The sequence below is a fragment of the Fusarium poae genome, chromosome 4 (genome assembly GCF_019609905.1).
Source record: "Fusarium poae strain DAOMC 252244 chromosome 4, whole genome shotgun sequence".
Lineage (NCBI taxonomy): Eukaryota > Fungi > Ascomycota > Sordariomycetes > Hypocreales > Nectriaceae > Fusarium > Fusarium poae.
This window is the reverse complement of record NC_058402.1, coordinates 4,226,372-4,245,180: the sequence shown is the minus strand read 5'-3', so window position 1 is coordinate 4,245,180 and position 18,809 is coordinate 4,226,372. Positions and strand designations below refer to the sequence as shown.

Here is an 18,809-nt window from a genome sequence, read left to right as displayed (position 1 = left end):
TGATGATTGACTCCAGACTCGATCGTATAAGTGTAATTCGAAGCATCGCCTACTATCACCAATCAGCAACTCTGACAGTACGTAGTCTTTGCTCCGTATTTTGTGGACTTTCTTGGTCAGACAAGGGTGGAGATCCTGCATGTCTGAAGGATTCGCAACACCCCTTACCACCTTCTTTTTCTACTTGATTTCTAGTCTATTCCTCTTTCTTTCTATACATACATTTATGAATGGGGCGATGAAATCCTCACACCGTAAGCAAAGATCGTACTTTACTGCCACACACCGGGTGGCGGCGCTGACCGTAGGATCTGCCAAGCCGGCATTATCATCAGATGCTAGCTTGCCGTGTAATATGCCGAAATAGTCTATTCGTGTTTACGGCTAGCCATCGACATTCGCCTACATCTACGTACTCGTGGGGTTTTTGAGGACTTTGCATTCGCCCTCAGATTCACAAGACTTCACCATTTCTTCAGTGTTCTCTGTCTACTGACAATTGCCCATCATGCACAAAGTGTTTCCCTCTGACTTTTTCAATTTCGAATTCCTACGTCTCCTTGGTACTGTTCCCTTCCAGGGTGCCGAAGTCGGAGAATGCCTCGCCACTGCCAGTCGTATCAAAGATGGCGACCCAGAAAGCTGGTACAAGGCCTGGAGAGAACAAGCCGAAAAGGCACAGGCTCTAGCTGAGGAGGCTGCTGCTGTCGGTGACAAGACAGGAGCATGCTGGGCTTACATCCGCTCAGCCAATTACTGGCGTGCTAGCGAGTTCCTCCTGCATTGTACACCCAATGATCCACGCATCCTATCTTCTTCAAAGGCCAGTGTTGAAGCCTTCGATAAAGGATGGGTTTTGCTAGATGCCACTGTCAAGAACTTTGATATCCCATACGACAAAGACATCAAACTACCAGGACGATTATACGTCCCTGCCCCTCAGCACAGACTACCTGGCAAGATCCCACTGGTTCTTCAGACGGGTGGTTTTGACTCTACCCAAGAAGAGCTTTACTTTTACGGTGCTGCTGGTGCCCTTCCTCGAGGCTATGCTGTCTTTAGCTTCGATGGTCCTGGCCAAGGTCTTCCTCTGCGTGTGGGGAAGCTGAGCCTTCGACCTGACTGGGAATCGGTAGTCAGCCAAGTTTTGGACTTTGTCACAGATGAAGTCGCTTCTGACTACGATCTGGATCTTGATCGTCTCGCAATCTTTGGGGCCTCATTGGGCGGCTATCTGTCACTGCGCGCTGCTGTCGATCCTCGTATCAAGGCATGCGTCTCTTGTGATGGGCCCTACGATCTGTTCGAGATCACTCGCAGTCGTATGCCACCCTGGTTCATCAATGGGTGGGTATCCGGTTGGTTAAGCGACGGCATCTTCAACTGGGTCGTTGACCGCCTCACAGCCGTCAACTTCCAGATCGCATGGGAATTCGGTCACGGAAAATGGGTCTTTGGGGTAGATACCCCGGCTGATGTCCTCCGTGTGATGCAGCAGATATCACTCAAGGGAGGTTACCTCTCCAAGATCAAGTGTCCCACTTTGATCACTGGCGCGGCAGATTCATTCTACTTCACGCCCGACCTGAACTCGAGCCCTATTTTCGAAGAGCTAACCTCGTTGGGGTCCAATGATAAGCACTTGTGGATTGGCAAGGGAGTGGAGGGCGGTGGTTTGCAGGCTAAAATTGGCGCTTTGGCTGTGGTTCACCAGAAAATGTTCTCATGGCTAGACGGCACTTTTGGGATCAAGCGGGACGCGCTATAAAGGCTGATCGGCAGTTGTTGTGACGAGATGCCTATTTTAGAAATTTTCAATCTTACTCTATGTTTAGTCTAAACTTGTTCTCACAAACTTAGTACCCATGTAGACTGTAAGATATTATGACTTAGACCCATACGCTTTGGTCCTGTCTCAGCCTTCTTCCTAGTAACGTTACTCTACTAGAATAACTGTACTAGAATTATGCGCTTGGCGAGAAATGAATTACCTGATCAGTAATGGCGTTTACCTAGACACACCGGATGAGGCGATCCTACATTCCTTGGTTATCTTACCATAAAATCGCCCACCAAGGCTGACTTCCAATTGTAGCCACGTGTATCCGAGATTGATAGAATCTATCATGGAACCCGCATATCCGAGACAAGTGGAGAGTAAGCGAGATGTCTGCCTGCCGCTGGTATGGGGGGACCATGCTGGGGTAATCGGACCAGAAACAATCTGTTTGGTCAAGCGTAGGATAGATACAGATACGGGAGACCGGATTGAGTCATACGGCCTAATTCTCCGGAGGATCAAAATGGCGTGCAATGCAGGTACGTGGGTGTTGGTTCGTAGGATCTTCGCTGGGTGTAGATGCCCGGACATGGGTGTCTGTATTACAGGGGGTGAGTCATGAATACAGGCGCAGGGATACTGCTGCAGGGCTGAGGACAAGCACTAGTAATCATCTGATGGTGGACCCGGGTCGGAGGGTTTTAGAACTGCCAAGACTGTGAGCATGTAATTCAGGTTAAAGCATGAATAGTTGTGTCTTCAAATCATTTAGTTACTGCTCAAGCATTACAAACGTTCACAATCAATCAACCATAATACACATTCCAGAAACTATGGCACCATTTGGAACACTTTATTCTTTTATGCCAAACGGCAGAGTCTTCAAGGTGAGCTTTACTTCCCATTCCCCTACTGTTCTCAATTGACTCAAGGTTACCCTATACAGATCCTGGCCGCAGCCAAACTCAACAACCTTGAGATCGAGGTTCCCCCTTACCAACACTTTGTGACTAACAAGTCCACTGAGTTTCTCACCAAGTTTCCAGCTGGCAAAGTCCCAGCCTTCGAGGGAGCTGACGGGTTCTGTCTAGCTGAGTCAGACGCAATCGCCAGATATGTTTCCCAATCCGGACCTAGTGCTGGTCAACTCCTTGGTGAGGACGCTGTGACATCAGCAAAGATTCAGCAGTGGATTTCCTTCTTCGCTGATGAGGTTTACCCAGCTATTTTGGACCTCGTTATGTGGAGAGTCGGAATGGCCCCCTTTGATCAAACTACTGAGACCAAGGCATTGACGCGCCTGGAATACGCGCTGACTGTGTTGGAGAAGCACTTGTCGTCTGGCACTCGACTCGTAGGGAGCCAATTGACACTCGCTGACCTGACTGGTGCTTCATCTCTTCTGTGGGGGTTTATGCACGTCGTGGATGAGCCCATGAGGAAGCAATTCCCAAATGTTTTGACTTGGTATTTGACCACGATTGAGAATGATGACGTCAAGGAGGTTTTTGGAGAACCTAACCTGATTGAGAAGAGGCGTCTTGGCGGTGAATAGGTCTTCTCTTGTTTAGCTGGACAAAACATACACATTTCTTCTAGATAGATGAACAGATCAACACTTTACAACATAAAACAAACACTTCTAAAAGTCAACTTCATATAAGAAATAAAAATAAATTCGACATCAAAACATAAAATATAGACAGAACAACTGAATGATTATATACAAAAGTAATTATGACACAAGAATCAGAGAAAGCAATTACTTCGTACGAAGCGGCGCAAGACCAAAAGTGCGATCCTCAAAATCAAGCACAAGATAATGCCTCTTCAGAAATGCCCTACCCAAGAGAACGACCTTGGCATCTCCAGCGTTCGTGCGCCCATACTTCCACACATTAACATTGAGATAACAAACAGACCCAGACATGTTCTCCAGGCGCGCTACGTAATCCTTTGGAGAAATCGTGTACTTTTTCCCTCCATCAAGCTCATAGACGAGATCAGGATGTCTGTCCAGATCGTTGCACGATAGAGTGTACCAGTCCTGTTTGTCGGTGTTGTATCCTGTCGATCCCTGACTCAGGATCTTTTCGATGACAGCGGTGGAGGCCGGCTTGGCACCAGTCTTGCTGACAAGGTACTTGTAACCGTTGAGAGAGAGTGGAGCTCCCAGTCCTTCAGATCCTTCGTCCACAACAGCCAGGGGGGGTGTCGTTTTACCACTCTTGACATACTTGAATGGGACGGCATAGTTCTTTGACTTCTTCCCATTACTTTCGACCCACATGCCCGTAAGTGGAGCACTCCAGTAGTTGCTGCGAGGGGGCGTAACCGGGTAGAACGCGTCGCTGAGCCATTCTGGATTCTGGATCCCATACGACTGCAGCTGCTTGGTGTCATACATGGCAGTATCTGTACCTCCAAAGACGAGCTGGGCATCACCCCCTTGACAGCTCGACGTTGAGGCCAGGGTGGCGCACGTGTGCCAGCCAACCAGTGGCCCCATGTTGCCCTTCCGCCATGCCTGGTAGTTGGCAGGTTCTGATGTTTCGGCCCGCTTGGATGGCGGAGGGGCCAAGCCGAAGATGCCCCCGAACGGGACTGCAGGCACGACACTTGCAGGATACGGGAAGTTGGAGACCTGCATAAGTGTATCGCTGTTGCAGAGATGTCCAATGCACACCTCATCTCGTCCGTAGTCTACGGTGAAGTTGGGCGCAAAGGCGGTGATGGGCCACGTCGTCTGAGCAAAAGAGGCATTGCTGAATGATTCCGAGTCACGCTCGTTGAAGAATGGTTGTTGTTGTCCTGCACATAGGCCAGGATTGAATTCGCCGAGACATCGCCCAGATCGCACAAAGAGAGCCATCCATGTCATGTCGCTCAGCATCGTAAGTTTCTGGGGAGGCGTACCGACAGTGACATCGAAAAGATAGCCATACACGTCCCAATAGGCAGGTACTGCAATCGAGTTACCGGGGCTAGGGGAGCGGTGTTCCAACGTCAAAGCTGCTGCATGTGCCGGGACAAGAGCCCCGAGCAACACGGCCAAGATGGTTGCATCGGCAAGCATAGTTGTAGACTCGTTTGGGTAAAAGATAGACGACGAAAGATCCAAAAGGAGTAGATTGAGGGGCAAGTGTCAGGCTTGATGATCTTTTGCGATTGCATGAGTAGGGCGGTCATGTACACTTTATTTCGTTTTCTTACGACACGTCAATGGAGGTCTCCGATATGAAAGGACTCTCTAAACAAGTTTCATTCTAATTCAAGAAAGTATTAACCCACTGGGCAAATGAGAAGGAAATTTCGATCGAACGATATCATCCTTTCGATGCAAGGGAATCCTGCGGGACCTTGAGCCTGCTTACACCCCCCCATACTTATTTTACTTTTGATCTTATCTTAGAAAGTGGGACGACGCTTGCAGGGGAGTTGCTCAGCCTTACGTATCATATCGAACATGGTGGATGTTTCTGCTTCGCCCATTCTAGTGCTTCGTCTAATCTAAACTGGAAAAGGCGAAACCGGGCGCCCTGACAAACGAGCCAAACATAGCTTTTGGACCATACTTGATCCTTCGAACGATTTGCCATCACACGTCTTGGCCGACGGGTGTTGCGTTTCAGGCAGCTGCCGCGGCTTACTCCGTGGACCATGATCCGAATCAGGAATTTCTTAACGGCACGATATTATCTCGGCTGTCTTGTTTGCAGCGAAGCTTGTCTAAGATAGTAGCATAAGACAGTACTTACTGAGATTAGTTAACCATCACACATAAGCAAGCGCTAAATGAAATATTGATATTTTACTCTGCTCCATGTATCAAATCAACACCTACTTTTCCCCTTCACCAAACCAGCTCAATACCCTTTCCGTCACCTAACGATCCATCACTATTCATCCTTCATATCCAAACATGTCACATTATCCACGACTACTCTGTCTGCACGGCGGTGGCGCATCATCTCGTATTATGCGTGCCCAATTCGCCAAGCTGGAATGTGCGTTGAGCAACCGATTCCAGCTTGTCTACCTTGAAGCTCCCCTAGATAGCGCCCCCGGTCCAGGTGTTCTTCCTTACTTTGAGAACTGCGGACCATACTCTTGTTGGGTCAGCGATGACAAGACACTGTCTCCCGAGCACAAGAGACTCGAAGAAGACAACGCTATTGCCTACATTAAGAGCTTCATGATACAACATGGACCTTTCGCTGGTATCCTTGGATTTTCACAAGGTGCACGTGCGACTGCTAGCATTCTGCTTGAGCAACAGCAGAAGCCTTTCACACATGATAACCTATTCGGTGTCTTCTTCTGTGGCACCTTTCCCCCTTTCGTTCCTGAGACTCCAGAGATCAGGGTCCCTACTGTACATATACAGGGACTTTCAGACCCCTATCTCCAGGAGAGTGAGATGCTGTTGAGTCATTGCACGAAACAGAGTGTCAGGAGAGTGATCAAGTTCGATGGTGGTCATCATATGCCCACAAGTCTTGGTGTTACACAGCAGATTGCAGATGTTATTTCAATGGTATACAGAGGAACCAACAGGAAAAAGGTGTCGAATCTTTGGAAACTGAAGCGACCAATTTCTACTGCGAAAGCGACGGCGATTGAGATTTAAGTTTCAGAATGTATTTATCTAGATATCTACCATAGACAGAATGAAGCAGTTCACTATACAAACAACAATGTTGCTCTCAAGGTGTCACTGTTTATTAATTTCAACCTTGATTTCATAAAGTGAGCTCCATGTTCCATAGTTATCTAGAGTCCAAAGCAGGCTGCTTACTGTTTTGGTATAGTTGTAATATTATGTCAAACGCTTATGGAAGACTTACAGCAGTTATGATATATTCACATAAAGTGATGACAATGATAGGCAAAAACCGGGAAGATACTTGTATTAACTGCTAATTATCTTTGTATGGACCCTATCAAGCAATATTTCTCAAAAAGCGGATGACATCGGTAGTCTTCGCGCAACTCTCCAGGGCCGCTTCATGCTCCCATACATCACGATCGCAGATATACAAGGGCTTTGATGCCTTGATTGAACAAGGGAACAATCGCGTGTGACCGATATCGTAAGTGATGGTACCAGTCACACCTACTGAGACAGCTACAATAGCAGCCTCGCACATTTGATGAATCTTGCTCTGCCAACGACCAGCGATGACTTCATCAACCCACTGCTCCTCAAGACCACGTTTGTGTCTCAAGGTCTCAGTTGACAATGTAGCTGTCTCGATATGTCGTCGTGCATTCATTATGATGGTCGCTGCGGGAGCTTCCCTCAGTTCCAAGACTTTCTGACCCGAAGCTATAGCTTCGAGGCCGACGGACCGACCGTGGCCAAACTTGCCAACCATATGGTTAAGGAGAGGTATCATGTCAACCAAATGGTATTTGATACCATTCACAGCAACTGGGAGACCATCCTCAACCTCAAGCGTGATCTTCTCGGGGCTGTGAGCTTTGCCGTCCCGAGACCATTCCCAGACATTATCAGGCACTGAGAATCCCTCGGGATCATCCGCTGAACCGTTCTCAAACTCACGACACCAGAGGTTTTCATCACCACTGAGTTTCCGATGGGCCATGTTTGGGAAACCGGCATTGGCCAATTCCCATGCCTTGTCGTCCCTTGAAATCGTCGACTTCACATAAGGACTCCCGAAAGGTCCTTGAAATCCGTTTCTTTGAATGGACTGGTTCAGCCTCGGCAGACTATTCTGAGAAAGGTTGGCTGTATGAAGTAGCAGCCCAGCACCGACCTTATTGGCATAGTTGGTGATGAGACCAGCAATGACAGGACGACTCAAAGAACTGCTGATGGGGTACAGATCATACGCCATAGCATGTGCGCGAATACCCATTTCGACATTCTCGATGAATGGCTTGATGCCAGAGAGACACTCAAAGATTGCATTGTACTTGGATGCAAGTGTCTCCAGTGTGATCATATCGATCTCTCCGCCGACATCAACAACAACAATGTGGATGTTTGAGAATCCGAGTTTGTGAAGACGATAGATGAGATATGTGCTGTCCAGCCCTCCACTGCACATTGCAACTGCCAGTGTCTTGCGATCACAGTAGAGATCAATATCTTCAAAACTCTCAATTCGAAGACCTGGAGGTGCAGGAAGAAGGAGTCCAGGTACTTTGGATGCATCATCTTTTGCAAAAAGAGCATTCGCAAGTTTTGCACTGCTCTTGCTGAACATAGGTTTGGCGATGCTAAATGGTTGCTCCTGGGATGACTCTTAGTTACCATTACGATTTCGTAGGATATCAAATTACCATTTTGTTTAGAAATATTGAGATAGTTTCTGAAGTCACAAAGAAGGTGCTCTGATCAACGTCAAGTCTTGGATAGATGATCAACAATTCAAAGGAAACGTCTTAAGAATCTAGATCTTACGGATCAACAAATACGATGAATTGCTATCTAAGCGCTTTCGTTATATCGGAGATAATATCCCAGAGAGTCTGAGCATCGTATCACTACAGTAGCTGTCGCTAATATCCACGGCATTAAGCGAAAATAATTACTCTCTCGTACGAGGACATGAACAAATATCCCCATTAACAAATGCAAGCAAAATTGATACATCACAACCTTTGGGGATAAAAACATCGTACCTCAAGTCAAAGGATTAAACCTGCATGCGGTTAAACAGTTGAGCCTCAAGGTGTTTCGATTTTGACAATCATGGCACGATGGGCGACTGTACTTGGGGTTGCAAAAGGATCTCCATGCTTGTGGGGTAGTTAAGACCATGGACACGCCTTGATGAGTTGAACAGATTAAGGAGCGTGCGTTATTGTGGTGCCATCTTCTCTTTCTCGAGCTTTCTGAAAGGATTTGGGTAACATTACAGGCCTCGATATGTGCTGGGATCAGACACCCCTCCCTGATGGATTCACGAGAGACCGTTTTTGGCAATTCGTGTCATGTAAGATAAAGATCGGTAATTTCGATGTGCAAATGCAGGTCCGGATGGTTTTGGAAGGTATCATTTCGGAGGATTTAGTTTAAAAAAATCTGCCGAAGGATCTGTAGGATTGCTGACAAGGATGCTGACAACCAATGGCCAACACACCCTTGCGAGGTAGCGGCGATCACTTCTAAAAGCTTCCGAATGCCCTCTTCCTTTTTATTAATTAACTACCATGTTTCTTTTTATGTCGAGGAGGATTTTTACGTGGAACCATCCGATGATGGTGTCAGAAAATCGTGCCACTTAATTATGGCTCAGATTATGTTGGAGAAGGCTGTAGTTAGTGTTGCTAGAGACCAGCGGCTGTGCTCTTCTCTTGTTGTAAACTTGTCTCCCAGACAATAACGGAGGAGACGATACTTCAATCCAATAATGGAACTCCCTTAACTTACTGGGCTATTCTATTTAACTTACACCAAGAAAAGACTTTATTGTTTCTGAGGTCCATTCTCTGTTACGGCGCACTTCTCTCACTGCCACGCAACATGGCTACTACGGACCACTCCCCTGCTGTAGCAGAGAGTCCAGCACAAGAGAAACAGCCATCAGCATCACCACCAGGCGCTGCACCCAGCAAAAAAGGTGCTCGTTTTTGGCTCATCTTTGTCGCTATTGCGCTGACCACATTCCTCGCTGCCCTCGACACATCCATCATCTCTACCGCTTTGCCCACTATTGCGGCTGACCTGGGCTCTGACTCTCTCTACGTATGGATCATTGACTCATATCTCCTGGCTTCAACAGCCACTATCCCCATCTTTGCCCAGGCTGCCAACATCTATGGCCGTCGTAGCCTCACTCTGATTGCTGTTTGTATCTTTACCCTCGGCAGTGGTATCTGTGGCGGCGCGAACAATACTGCCATGATGGTCGGCGGTCGCGCTGTTCAGGGTATTGGTGGTGGAGGTGTTCTCACCATGTCAGAGATTGTCGTTTGCGACATGGTCTCCATTAGAGAGCGAGGCATGTACGCTGGCATCATCGGTGGTGTATGGGCTATCGCTGCAGTTGTCGCCCCCGTCATGGGAGGTGCCTTTGCCCAGAACATCTCCTGGAGATGGATCTTCTACATCAATCTTCCAATCGCTGGAGTTGCCCTCGTCGCACTGGGTCTGTTCCTCAAATTGACACGACCACCATCCGGAACCTTCAAGGAGCAGATGGCCAGAATTGACTGGGGAGGAAGTGTCCTATTGATTGGATCTGTGACTTCAATTGTCCTCGCTTTAAGTTGGGGTGGTTCAGAGCATGCTTGGTCAGATTGGGAAACTGTCGTTCCTCTTGTCATAGGCCTTGTTGCTCTCCTTGCCTTTTTCGCTTACCAAGCTGCACCTTGGCTGAAGGAACCTACCATGCCTCTCAGACTGTTTGGCAATCGGACATCGTCTACGTTACTTGTCATCAGCTTCATCCACAGCTTGCTTCTGTACTGGATCTGTTATTTTCTTCCCGTCTATTTCCAAGCTGTTAAGGAAGCTAGTCCTACCCGTTCAGCAGTCATGCTGTTCCCAATCGCTTGTACTAGTGCACCTGGAGGTGTCGCGGCTGGTATTACCATCACCAAAACTGGCAAATACCGCATCTGGCACTTCTCTGGGTTTGTACTCATGTCAATCGCGTGTGGCTTGTTTACTCTTCTCGATGAGAATTCCTCCACTGGACGATGGGTAGGATTCCAGATTCTGTTTGGGTTCGGTACGGGCTTTGTCTTTACCAGTACTCTGCCTCCAATTCTGGCTAGTCTTCCTGACTCTGATGTGGCTACAGCGACTGGAGCATGGACCTTTATCCGCAACTTTGGATCCATCTGGGGAGTTGCTATTCCGGCTGCTGTGTTTAATAACCATGTCAACCATGCTGCACCCAACATCTCAGATGAACGAGTCAGAGATCTTCTTGTGGATGGTGGTGCGTATGAGCATGCCACTCAATACTTTCTCAAGACCCTTGAGTCTACTCCACGACTGAAGGACGAAGTAGTACAGGTGTATTTGAATGGGATCAAGGTTGTCTGGCAGACCTCGATCGCTTTCTGTTTGCTGGGATTCTTGCTTTGTTTCTTTGTTCGTTCATTGACGCTTCGCGATGAGTTGAACACCGAATTTGGATTGCAAGAGGACAAGGAGTCTAGTCAGATTAAGTCGAGCGAAGAAGGCGTGGTCAGAGAGTGATGGAATAAAAATACAGTGCATATCATTTATTTATTTATATATATCCTGCAATTAAATCAATTATTTAATATTGAATCGTTATAATTGTCAACTACCATCTCGTATCATGACTGTTTTGGAATATCCAAGAAGCACACGATTCATGTCATCCATTAATTGAGCAGTAACTTGTAGCGGCCCAACATCGCTTCAGGGCACTTTACCACTATAAGTTCAATGTCAGCACAGCACAGCACACCAGTCTCGGCTATAAAATGTATTTCACATTCGGTTCTCTTACTCTTTCTCTTGCTGCAACTCGATTTTATATTACATCACGAAGATGGACTTTACTACCTTCTCCAACATCATCGCTGGTAGCCCTCGTGGTTCTGACATTACCACGTCGGGTACAAACCCTCTTAATGAAGCCCCTCTTTGGCCTGCTCCTGTAGCCACAGTGGCCGATGTCGAAGATGCCGTGCGCGCTGCCAAAGAAGCATTTCCTACGTGGTCCCAGAAGTCCTACAAGCAGCGGACAGATCTGTTGGAGCGCTTTGCCGACCTCTATCTTTCTCATGCAAGCGGCTTCTGTCAATTGCTTGCTACAGAATGCGGAAGATCTGTGAGCATCATCTTATTCTGTTCTATTAATCCTGGTACTAACTAAGATTGTTCAGGCCGAGAAAGCAGCAATCGAAGTGTATTTTGCTTCACAATGGCTGCGATACCCATGTTCGTTTCCATGTTGTTCCTGATGATGTACTCATTATTTTGACTTGCGTAGCGAAATACGAACTTCCTGAAGAAACTATTCAAGACAATGAGAAAATAGCCGTCGTTACCCACGAGCCTCTGGGGGTGGTCGCAGCGATCTGTCCTTGGAACTGTGAGTTATATTCGCATTTTCATTACAAATATGTTTACTGACCACACCCATTACCGACAGTTCCATTGATGCTTGGTACATATATGCAGCCCTGCTATATTGGAGTTTATATTGACTGACGGTGCTTCAGCAATCGGGAAAATCGCACCAGCTCTAGCTACAGGAAACTGTGTTATTCTTAAACCCTCGTATGTCAGACCTTCAACACTACAATTTTTCTCATTAACCTGAACAAAGTCCATTTGCTCCGTACTCGTCGCTCAAATTGGTAGAGCTGGCTCAGCAAGTGTTTCCCCAATCAGTTCTACAAGTTCTTCACGGAGACAACGAACTTGGCCCTATCCTGGTTAAGCATTCTGATATTCGAAAGATTTCATTTACTGGCTCTACCGCTACAGGAAAGCAAATTCTCAAAGATGGCGCCGACACCATGAAGCGCATCACTCTTGAAACGTGAGTATATGTACAAACGTCGGTACTCAAGGTTAACTTGTCAAGCGCCGGCAATAACGCTTCCGTCGTTCTTCCTGATGTTGATCTCAAGACCATTATCCCTCAGATCGCAGGAGGGCTATGGTTCAACGCTGGACAAGTCTGTGCCGCCACACGTCGTCTGTACATTCACCAAGACATCTTTGACGATGCCGTGGCTCAGCTCGAAGAGGTCACAGCGGAGGCAGCTAAGGACCTTATCTCAGGTGTCGGCCCAATTCAGAACCAGGCGCAGTATGAGAAGCTCAAACAGGCACTGGCAGATGCAAGACAAGCCGGCTGTACACTGCTATCATCGGGTCGGACGGAACCGGAGGAAGGATTCTTTATCCAGCCGACCATCGTAAAGAGCCCACCACCAGAGGCTGACATCGTTCAACAAGAAAACTTTGGTACGTCAGACACGCCATTGATGGGCCCATGAAGCACCATGTTGAATGGCTATCAATATTCTCACCCAAGACCAATTATGGCATAGCTGATACCGTCTCACCAGGTCCCATCGTTTCGTGCATCAAGTTCTCATCCGTCGATGAGGCTGTCTCCATGGCCAATAGCAGCAACAGTGGTCTAGCTGCTAGCGTGTGGAGCAAGGATATATCTGCCGCAAAACAGGTGGCGTCTTCTCTCGAAGCTGGCAATGTATACATTAACGGACCGCCCCGCCCTGATCCTCATGTGCCGTTTGGGGGTCATAAGCAGAGTGGGCTGGGTGTTGAGTATGGAATGCAGGGTTTATTATCCTTCTGTCAGACAAAGTCTACGTACTTGTACAAGTAGAGCTAGAGCTACGCCTGTTACCTGGAATCTTCGTTGCTTCTGCCTCAGCATGGACTCCCACTCCCCTCCATTCGTTTAGACAAATGCACGATCCTGTCAATGGAGAAACTTAACACATCTCATGGCGCAGTGTTTTACCCATAATCTTACAAGAAATCATACGAATGTCCATTTGCAGTTAGCTTCCCAAATGCACACGCCCATCTCACATCTCGCATCTAGACGAACTAATTCCTCACATAAGAGTGGTCGATCTGGGGCCAAAGGATCAGCAACGGTGGAGACCAAAATCCTACTGCAACTGCCGGGAATCATTCCGTATTACTTTGATCCACTCACTGACTCTGTGCCTGTTTTCTTTTTCCGTCGATCGGAGGGTTTCATTCGTCATACGACGGAGTCCAGTTATGAAATGTGCCTGTCAGCTCACGCATGCAAATGTCAGTTACTAAATGGTTTGTTCCGGTGGATGCCGATCAGATTAGTGGCACGGTCTGTTCTAACTTGGTATTCGATTAGGACGTGCCCTGACAAGGAGGTCTTGGTCAGTCATACGGCGGGCCAGTCATTTGTGGCTTATATGCCACGTATAATTCATTCATTGTTACTACTATTTGTCGTAAAGTCTTACCTTTTCTGGGCCAAAGTAACTTTCACAGTACATCGCCTGTTGCATTATGTGGTCTAAACCACTGAACGATCATCTGGCCCAAGTGGGAAGTTCTTTACCTCCCGAGGTCTCTGAGACTTTGAGTCAATTGACTTTGACTCAAGGCTTTGCCGCATTCATTGTCTTGTTCATTATAGTACCCAGAGTATTTGAGGTAAATAGTTTTGCCAGTATGTATCCTTGACGATTCACTGACATTTTCAAGCTTCTGCGAAACATCTTTTCCCCTGTCAGCCGCATTCCTGGACCTCTCATCAACAAACTTAGCCCTTGGCCTCTGGAGATTGCCACATTCAAAGGCAAAAGGTAAGCGTTCAAAGAAGTGGTCAAACTGCAATCCAAACTCTAACATCCATAAAGTCATCGTTTTGCTCGTGCTCTTCACCAAAAGTATGGCCCAATCGTTGTTCTCGCTCCCAACATGATCTCTGTTGGTGACGCCAGTGAGATCAAACGCATCATCCAAAATGAGGACTGGGTCAAATCTGAAGCCATCTATGGCAACTTCAGACAAGACCCGCACCGTCCAACACTTTTGGCCTTTACCGAGAAGAAAGCCTACTCTCGACGCAAGCGTATGCTATCTTCCATGTTTGGTATCCGTTACATTCGTAGCCTCGAACCTCTCATGAAGTCGTGCGTTGATGCTGGTGTTGCTCATCTTGACAAACTCTGCGATAACTCCAACAACAGCACCGTCATCAATCTCCAACACTTCATTCATGGTTTGGCTATTGACACCATCGGTGCTACTACCTTTGGTGGCAGCTTCAACGTCGTTGAGAACGGAAGCCATCCTCTCCCGTCTCGTCTCAAGGCTGGAATGAAGATCTCAGCCGTGATGCAGCTCATCTCATGGATCAAGTACATCCCTTTCCTCCCCAAGCGGGATCCTTATATCGAGGAGTTCACATTCAACATTGTCGACAAGCGCCGCAAGGAGTCTGGAGACGTTAAGCATCAAGACTTACTTCAGCATCTTGTCGATGTCAGCGATGACTCTCCTGGCTCTGAGTTCCGCACCTCCGATGTACAGGATGAGAGCGTCATTCTTTTGGCAGCTGGGAGCGAGACAACTGCCAACGCCGAACTCTTCACCATCATGCAGCTTCTCAAACACCCAAAGGTTATGGAGAAGCTGGTTGAAGAAGTCGACAAATGGTACCCTCCTAGCGAGCCTGACCGCGTGACCGAATGTGCCTACTCTCAAGCCGGAATGACCTACCTGCAAGCTTGTATCGACGAGACCATGCGTCTAATTCCAGGCCAAGCCACGGGAAGCCCGCGCGACGCATCCAAGCAGGAAACGGTGCTTGGATACCGCATCCCCAAGGGTACTACTGTGTTTCCTAACACCCAAGAGGCACACCTCAACCCTGATAACTGGAAGAGCCCTGACAAGTTCATTCCAGAGCGTTGGCTCGACATTTACTCGCAGAATCAGACATCTTCAGTGCCTTACTGGCCATTTTCAGCCGGTAGTCGTATTTGTGTTGGCAAGCATTTTGCTTTTCAGGAGATGCACATTTCTCTTACAACTCTTCTCCGCAAGTTCAGCTTTGAATATGTTCCAGGACAAGATGAGACGACTGTTTTTCGCATCGCGCAGCAGTTACAGGCAAATTCTTATGATGTCAAGGTAAAGAAGAGATTCTAGTAGGACTGTTACCGATCATCGAAGGCAGTCGAGATGGATACATGATGGTGTTTTGTACAGTGTGGTTAGTTCATGGATACATTAGTATACGACGCGATGAGAACGTATTTGACTCAATAAAAAAACCAATAATGGATGGAATGCTTCATATTCTGAATCTCAAGCGAATTAACGCGGGGAACATACATCTCAAGTCATTTTGGAGTCAAGATGCGGCCAATGAGTTTATAGTCTGCCAGCTTGACTGGATCCATCAAATCCTTCAAAGTAAGCAGATAGGGCAACAGGTATATAAACTTGATCTCCCCCTCTGTCTTGAACTTTCCAACTCGTTCATCTCTGCAATAAATCTTCTCCCCTTACTAAGCATGTCAGACAAGGCCAACCAAAACGATGTACCCATGCAAGGGCAAGGTGCTTATAGCTCCCACGCTGCACTCCAGCATCAGGCGATGCTCAAAGCCCTGCCTCTCTTCGAGAAAGCTGCAAAGGCTGTAGCGAACCACGACGGTGACCACACAGCCGTTGTTGAGTATGGATCTGCCCATGGCAACAATTCGTAAGTGACACTACAAAAGTCTATAACTGCATACTGATCCTCCTTCAGATTAGAACCTATGCAAGCGATTCTCAAAGCAACTCCTACCCGTCAAGTGGAGCTGCTGTTTAGTGATCGTCCAGAGAATGATTTCAGTACTCTGTCTACCACAATCACATCGTGGGCCGACGCGTTGAACAAGACTCAATTCCCCCACTCGTTATTTTTGAGCATGATACCTCGCAACTTTTACCATAAAGTTGTCCCCCCTCAATCAGCACATCTCGGCTTTTCACTCGCCGCCTTGCATCACCTCGACCACGTTCCCTCTCCAACTGGCGTACAGTCGGAAGATGATCAGCTCCTCCGGAAGCAGGCTCATCTCGATCTCTCTACCTTTCTGGAACTTCGTGCACAGGAAATCATCTCCCGTGGCTCACTTGTTCTCTCGTTCGTCGGTCAAGCATCTGCTGGATACGAGAACTACAGTGGTCCTGTCGACGCGTGCCGCAATGCCATGATCGAGATGGTTCAGCAAGGGATCATTCCTGTTTCAGTAGCAGGAGCTTTTCGTGTCCCGACTTACAACCGAACTTTGGATGATGTGAGAAAGGTCCTGAGCGAGATGAGCAGCGTGTGGGACGTCCATGATCTATTCGAGGCCGACATTACTCATCCAGCCATCCACGATTTGAAGAAGAATCAGGCTAAGGATGAAGATGCCAGTCGAGAGTATGCTAGCATCGTTATTGATTGGATGATGGCCGTTTGCTCTGGTTACTTCCTCAAGGCTCTTAAAGTTGGTAATGAAGGTCGCTACACTGAAGAAGAAGAAAAGACACTTCTGGGTGATTGGGTTGCTAAGACCAAGGAATTGTTTATTCGGGATCACAAAGATGAGGAGGTTGTTTGTTCATTTGTCTATGTTCATTTATCCAAGGTTTAGTTTGTGAGGCTGGGCTTGGTTAAGCTCGATTAGATAGGTTAGTTAGTCGTTACTAGTGAGATAATTGACTCTGTAGTGATTACAAATCGTCCAAGACAGTGACGTCAATTGAACTTCAGAGACGGGGCCAATGGTAGAGAAATTGATGGGCAATTCAGATACTCCAATTCATCAGCATATAGCTTCAGGCTGGCAGTTATCCTCTTTCGTACTAAGTGACAATACTACTAACATAACGTCCCGAATACTTCTGTCTATTTGACATCAGTCTATTGTGTTTACTTCCAATTGTCCTGCTGACGCAATCCAACAATGGCGCAATCCAAGGACGACTCTATCCGGCCTTTCAAGGTCACTATCCCACAGTCGGATCTCAATGACCTACAAACTCGCCTTCGGCTGACCAGATGGCCAGACAAAGAGCCTGTTGACGACTGGTCCCAAGGTGTCCCGCTTGCCGCTATCCAAAACCTTTGCAACTACTGGCAAACAGAATACGATTGGCGACGATGTGAAGCCTTGCTTAATTCATATCCCCAGTTTACAACGACCATTGATGGAGTGGAGATATACTTCTTACATATCCAGTCAAAGCACGAGAATGCTACGCCTCTCTTACTAACGCATGGTTGGCCGGGCTCAGTTCTTGAGTTTAGGAATGTGATCGATAAACTTGTTGATCCTGAATCACACGGAGGCTCCTCCGAAGACGCGTTTCACCTCGTTATGCCAGCACTTCCGGGCTATGGATTTTCTGGAAAGCCAAAAGAGATTGGATGGGGGCATGAACGCACTGCCTATGCATGGGCAGAGTTGATGGGGCATCTGGGCTACCAAGATAGTGAATGGGTGGCTCAAGGCGGAGATTGGGGAGCTTTCGTAGTTGCGAGTCTTGGTCATCAAGCTCCAAAAGGACTTAAGAGTGTCCACTTCAATTCCATCTACTTCGAGAACAAGGTAGAAAACGTTGCTTCACTTGAATAAGATTAAGCTAATTCTTCTACAGAAAGAAGTCCAGGTTCCCATCAAGGATACCCAGGGTGAAGAACGAGCCATGCGCCTGGATAAGTTTCGCGACACTGGTTTCAAAGGGTATTCTCTAGAACAATCAACAAAGCCCCAAACCGTCGGGTATGGACTCACAGACTCTCCTGTCGGACAGGCTGCTTGGATATATGAAAAATACCGAGATTGGACCCATCATGACGGTGATGTAGAGGCTTTATTTAGCAAAGACGAGATGCTCGACACGATCATGCTTTACTGGCTCACCAACTCTGCCACTTCGTCTGCGCGATACTATTGGGAGTGTGCATCCAGTACGACTGCGTGGGAGATACACATCCCAGTCGGCGTGAGCTGGTTCGGTGGTGATAACAGTTTTGCGCCAAAGGAATGGTGTGAGCGTTATTATAAAAACATAGTTCATTGGAATGAGTTGCCGAGAGGTGGCCACTTTGCGGCTTGGGAACAGCCCGATGCGTTTGTTACAGAGATACGTGACTGGCACAAACAGATCAGGTGAAGGTTTTGGGGTGCGTCTTTACGTCTGCTTTCTGTACTGCAGAGTGGCTGCAGTCATGAGAAGGAAAACACCACCAGGCATTCCATAGGAAGTCCTTGGGAAGGGAGTTCCAAGAAACGCAGAAGACAGATCCAGATAGCCAAGGTAATATATTCACATAGCCTTTCATCGGCAGAAATTTACAACCTTGTTATGATGGGAGTGGTAGCCATGTTGGCTTGAAGCCTATTTACTCGGGATTCTTATGTGGCCTTTTGTTTACCTTCATCATCCAGACTTCACCAACAAGGTTTTAACCAATCATTACACAAGTTGAAAAGGCTCCAGATATCATGGACTCCTCCCCGCACAACTTAGGCTGATTAACCC

At 47.4% G+C, this 18,809-nt stretch overlaps 10 protein-coding genes across 10 annotated transcripts; 8 read left to right on the top strand and 2 right to left on the bottom strand.

Annotated features, from left to right (window-relative positions):
- Positions 1-508: 508 nt before the first annotated feature.
- Positions 509-1,768, top strand: FUS2 (cell fusion- protein; the record flags this gene model as incomplete). Its single annotated transcript, XM_044855833.1, has 1 exon — positions 509-1,768. The coding sequence occupies one exon, from the start codon at positions 509-511 to the stop codon at positions 1,766-1,768; it is 1,260 nt and encodes a 419-aa protein (XP_044703146.1).
- Positions 1,769-2,613: 845 nt separating this feature from the next.
- Positions 2,614-3,335, top strand: FUS3 (mitogen-activated serine/threonine-protein kinase fus3; the record flags this gene model as incomplete). Its single annotated transcript, XM_044855832.1, has 2 exons — positions 2,614-2,667; positions 2,727-3,335. The coding sequence occupies 2 exons, from the start codon at positions 2,614-2,616 to the stop codon at positions 3,333-3,335; spliced, it is 663 nt and encodes a 220-aa protein (XP_044703145.1).
- Positions 3,336-3,542: 207 nt separating this feature from the next.
- FUS4_1 (Secreted aspartic protease fus4) lies at positions 3,543-4,856 on the bottom strand (the record flags this gene model as incomplete). The annotated part of the gene is made up of 1 exon (XM_044855831.1): positions 3,543-4,856. The coding sequence occupies one exon, from the start codon at positions 4,854-4,856 to the stop codon at positions 3,543-3,545; it is 1,314 nt and encodes a 437-aa protein (XP_044703144.1).
- Positions 4,857-5,702: 846 nt separating this feature from the next.
- On the top strand, positions 5,703-6,410 carry FUS5 (Esterase fus5; the record flags this gene model as incomplete). The annotated part of the gene is made up of 1 exon (XM_044855830.1): positions 5,703-6,410. The coding sequence occupies one exon, from the start codon at positions 5,703-5,705 to the stop codon at positions 6,408-6,410; it is 708 nt and encodes a 235-aa protein (XP_044703143.1).
- Positions 6,411-6,723: 313 nt separating this feature from the next.
- On the bottom strand, positions 6,724-8,016 carry FPOAC1_011450 (uncharacterized protein; the record flags this gene model as incomplete). The annotated part of the gene is made up of 1 exon (XM_044855829.1): positions 6,724-8,016. One exon carries the CDS (start codon positions 8,014-8,016, stop codon positions 6,724-6,726), a length of 1,293 nt encoding a protein of 430 aa, XP_044703142.1.
- Positions 8,017-9,278: 1,262 nt separating this feature from the next.
- FUS6 (Efflux pump fus6) lies at positions 9,279-10,964 on the top strand (the record flags this gene model as incomplete). The annotated part of the gene is made up of 1 exon (XM_044855828.1): positions 9,279-10,964. One exon carries the CDS (start codon positions 9,279-9,281, stop codon positions 10,962-10,964), a length of 1,686 nt encoding a protein of 561 aa, XP_044703141.1.
- Positions 10,965-11,286: 322 nt separating this feature from the next.
- Positions 11,287-13,104, top strand: FUS7 (putative aldehyde dehydrogenase fus7; the record flags this gene model as incomplete). The annotated part of the gene is made up of 8 exons (XM_044855827.1): positions 11,287-11,568; positions 11,624-11,678; positions 11,731-11,832; positions 11,893-11,907; positions 11,963-12,020; positions 12,070-12,285; positions 12,331-12,716; positions 12,821-13,104. The coding sequence occupies 8 exons, from the start codon at positions 11,287-11,289 to the stop codon at positions 13,102-13,104; spliced, it is 1,398 nt and encodes a 465-aa protein (XP_044703140.1).
- A 677-nt stretch (positions 13,105-13,781) lies between these two features.
- FUS8 (Cytochrome P450 monooxygenase fus8) lies at positions 13,782-15,431 on the top strand (the record flags this gene model as incomplete). The annotated part of the gene is made up of 3 exons (XM_044855826.1): positions 13,782-13,928; positions 13,980-14,080; positions 14,135-15,431. The coding sequence occupies 3 exons, from the start codon at positions 13,782-13,784 to the stop codon at positions 15,429-15,431; spliced, it is 1,545 nt and encodes a 514-aa protein (XP_044703139.1).
- A 131-nt stretch (positions 15,432-15,562) lies between these two features.
- On the top strand, positions 15,563-16,915 carry FUS9 (Methyltransferase fus9; the record flags this gene model as incomplete). Its single annotated transcript, XM_044855825.1, has 2 exons — positions 15,563-15,990; positions 16,039-16,915. 2 exons carry the CDS (start codon positions 15,563-15,565, stop codon positions 16,913-16,915), a joined length of 1,305 nt encoding a protein of 434 aa, XP_044703138.1.
- Positions 16,916-17,227: 312 nt separating this feature from the next.
- FPOAC1_011445 (uncharacterized protein) lies at positions 17,228-18,440 on the top strand (the record flags this gene model as incomplete). Its single annotated transcript, XM_044855824.1, has 2 exons — positions 17,228-17,872; positions 17,922-18,440. 2 exons carry the CDS (start codon positions 17,228-17,230, stop codon positions 18,438-18,440), a joined length of 1,164 nt encoding a protein of 387 aa, XP_044703137.1.
- Positions 18,441-18,809: the final 369 nt, after the last annotated feature.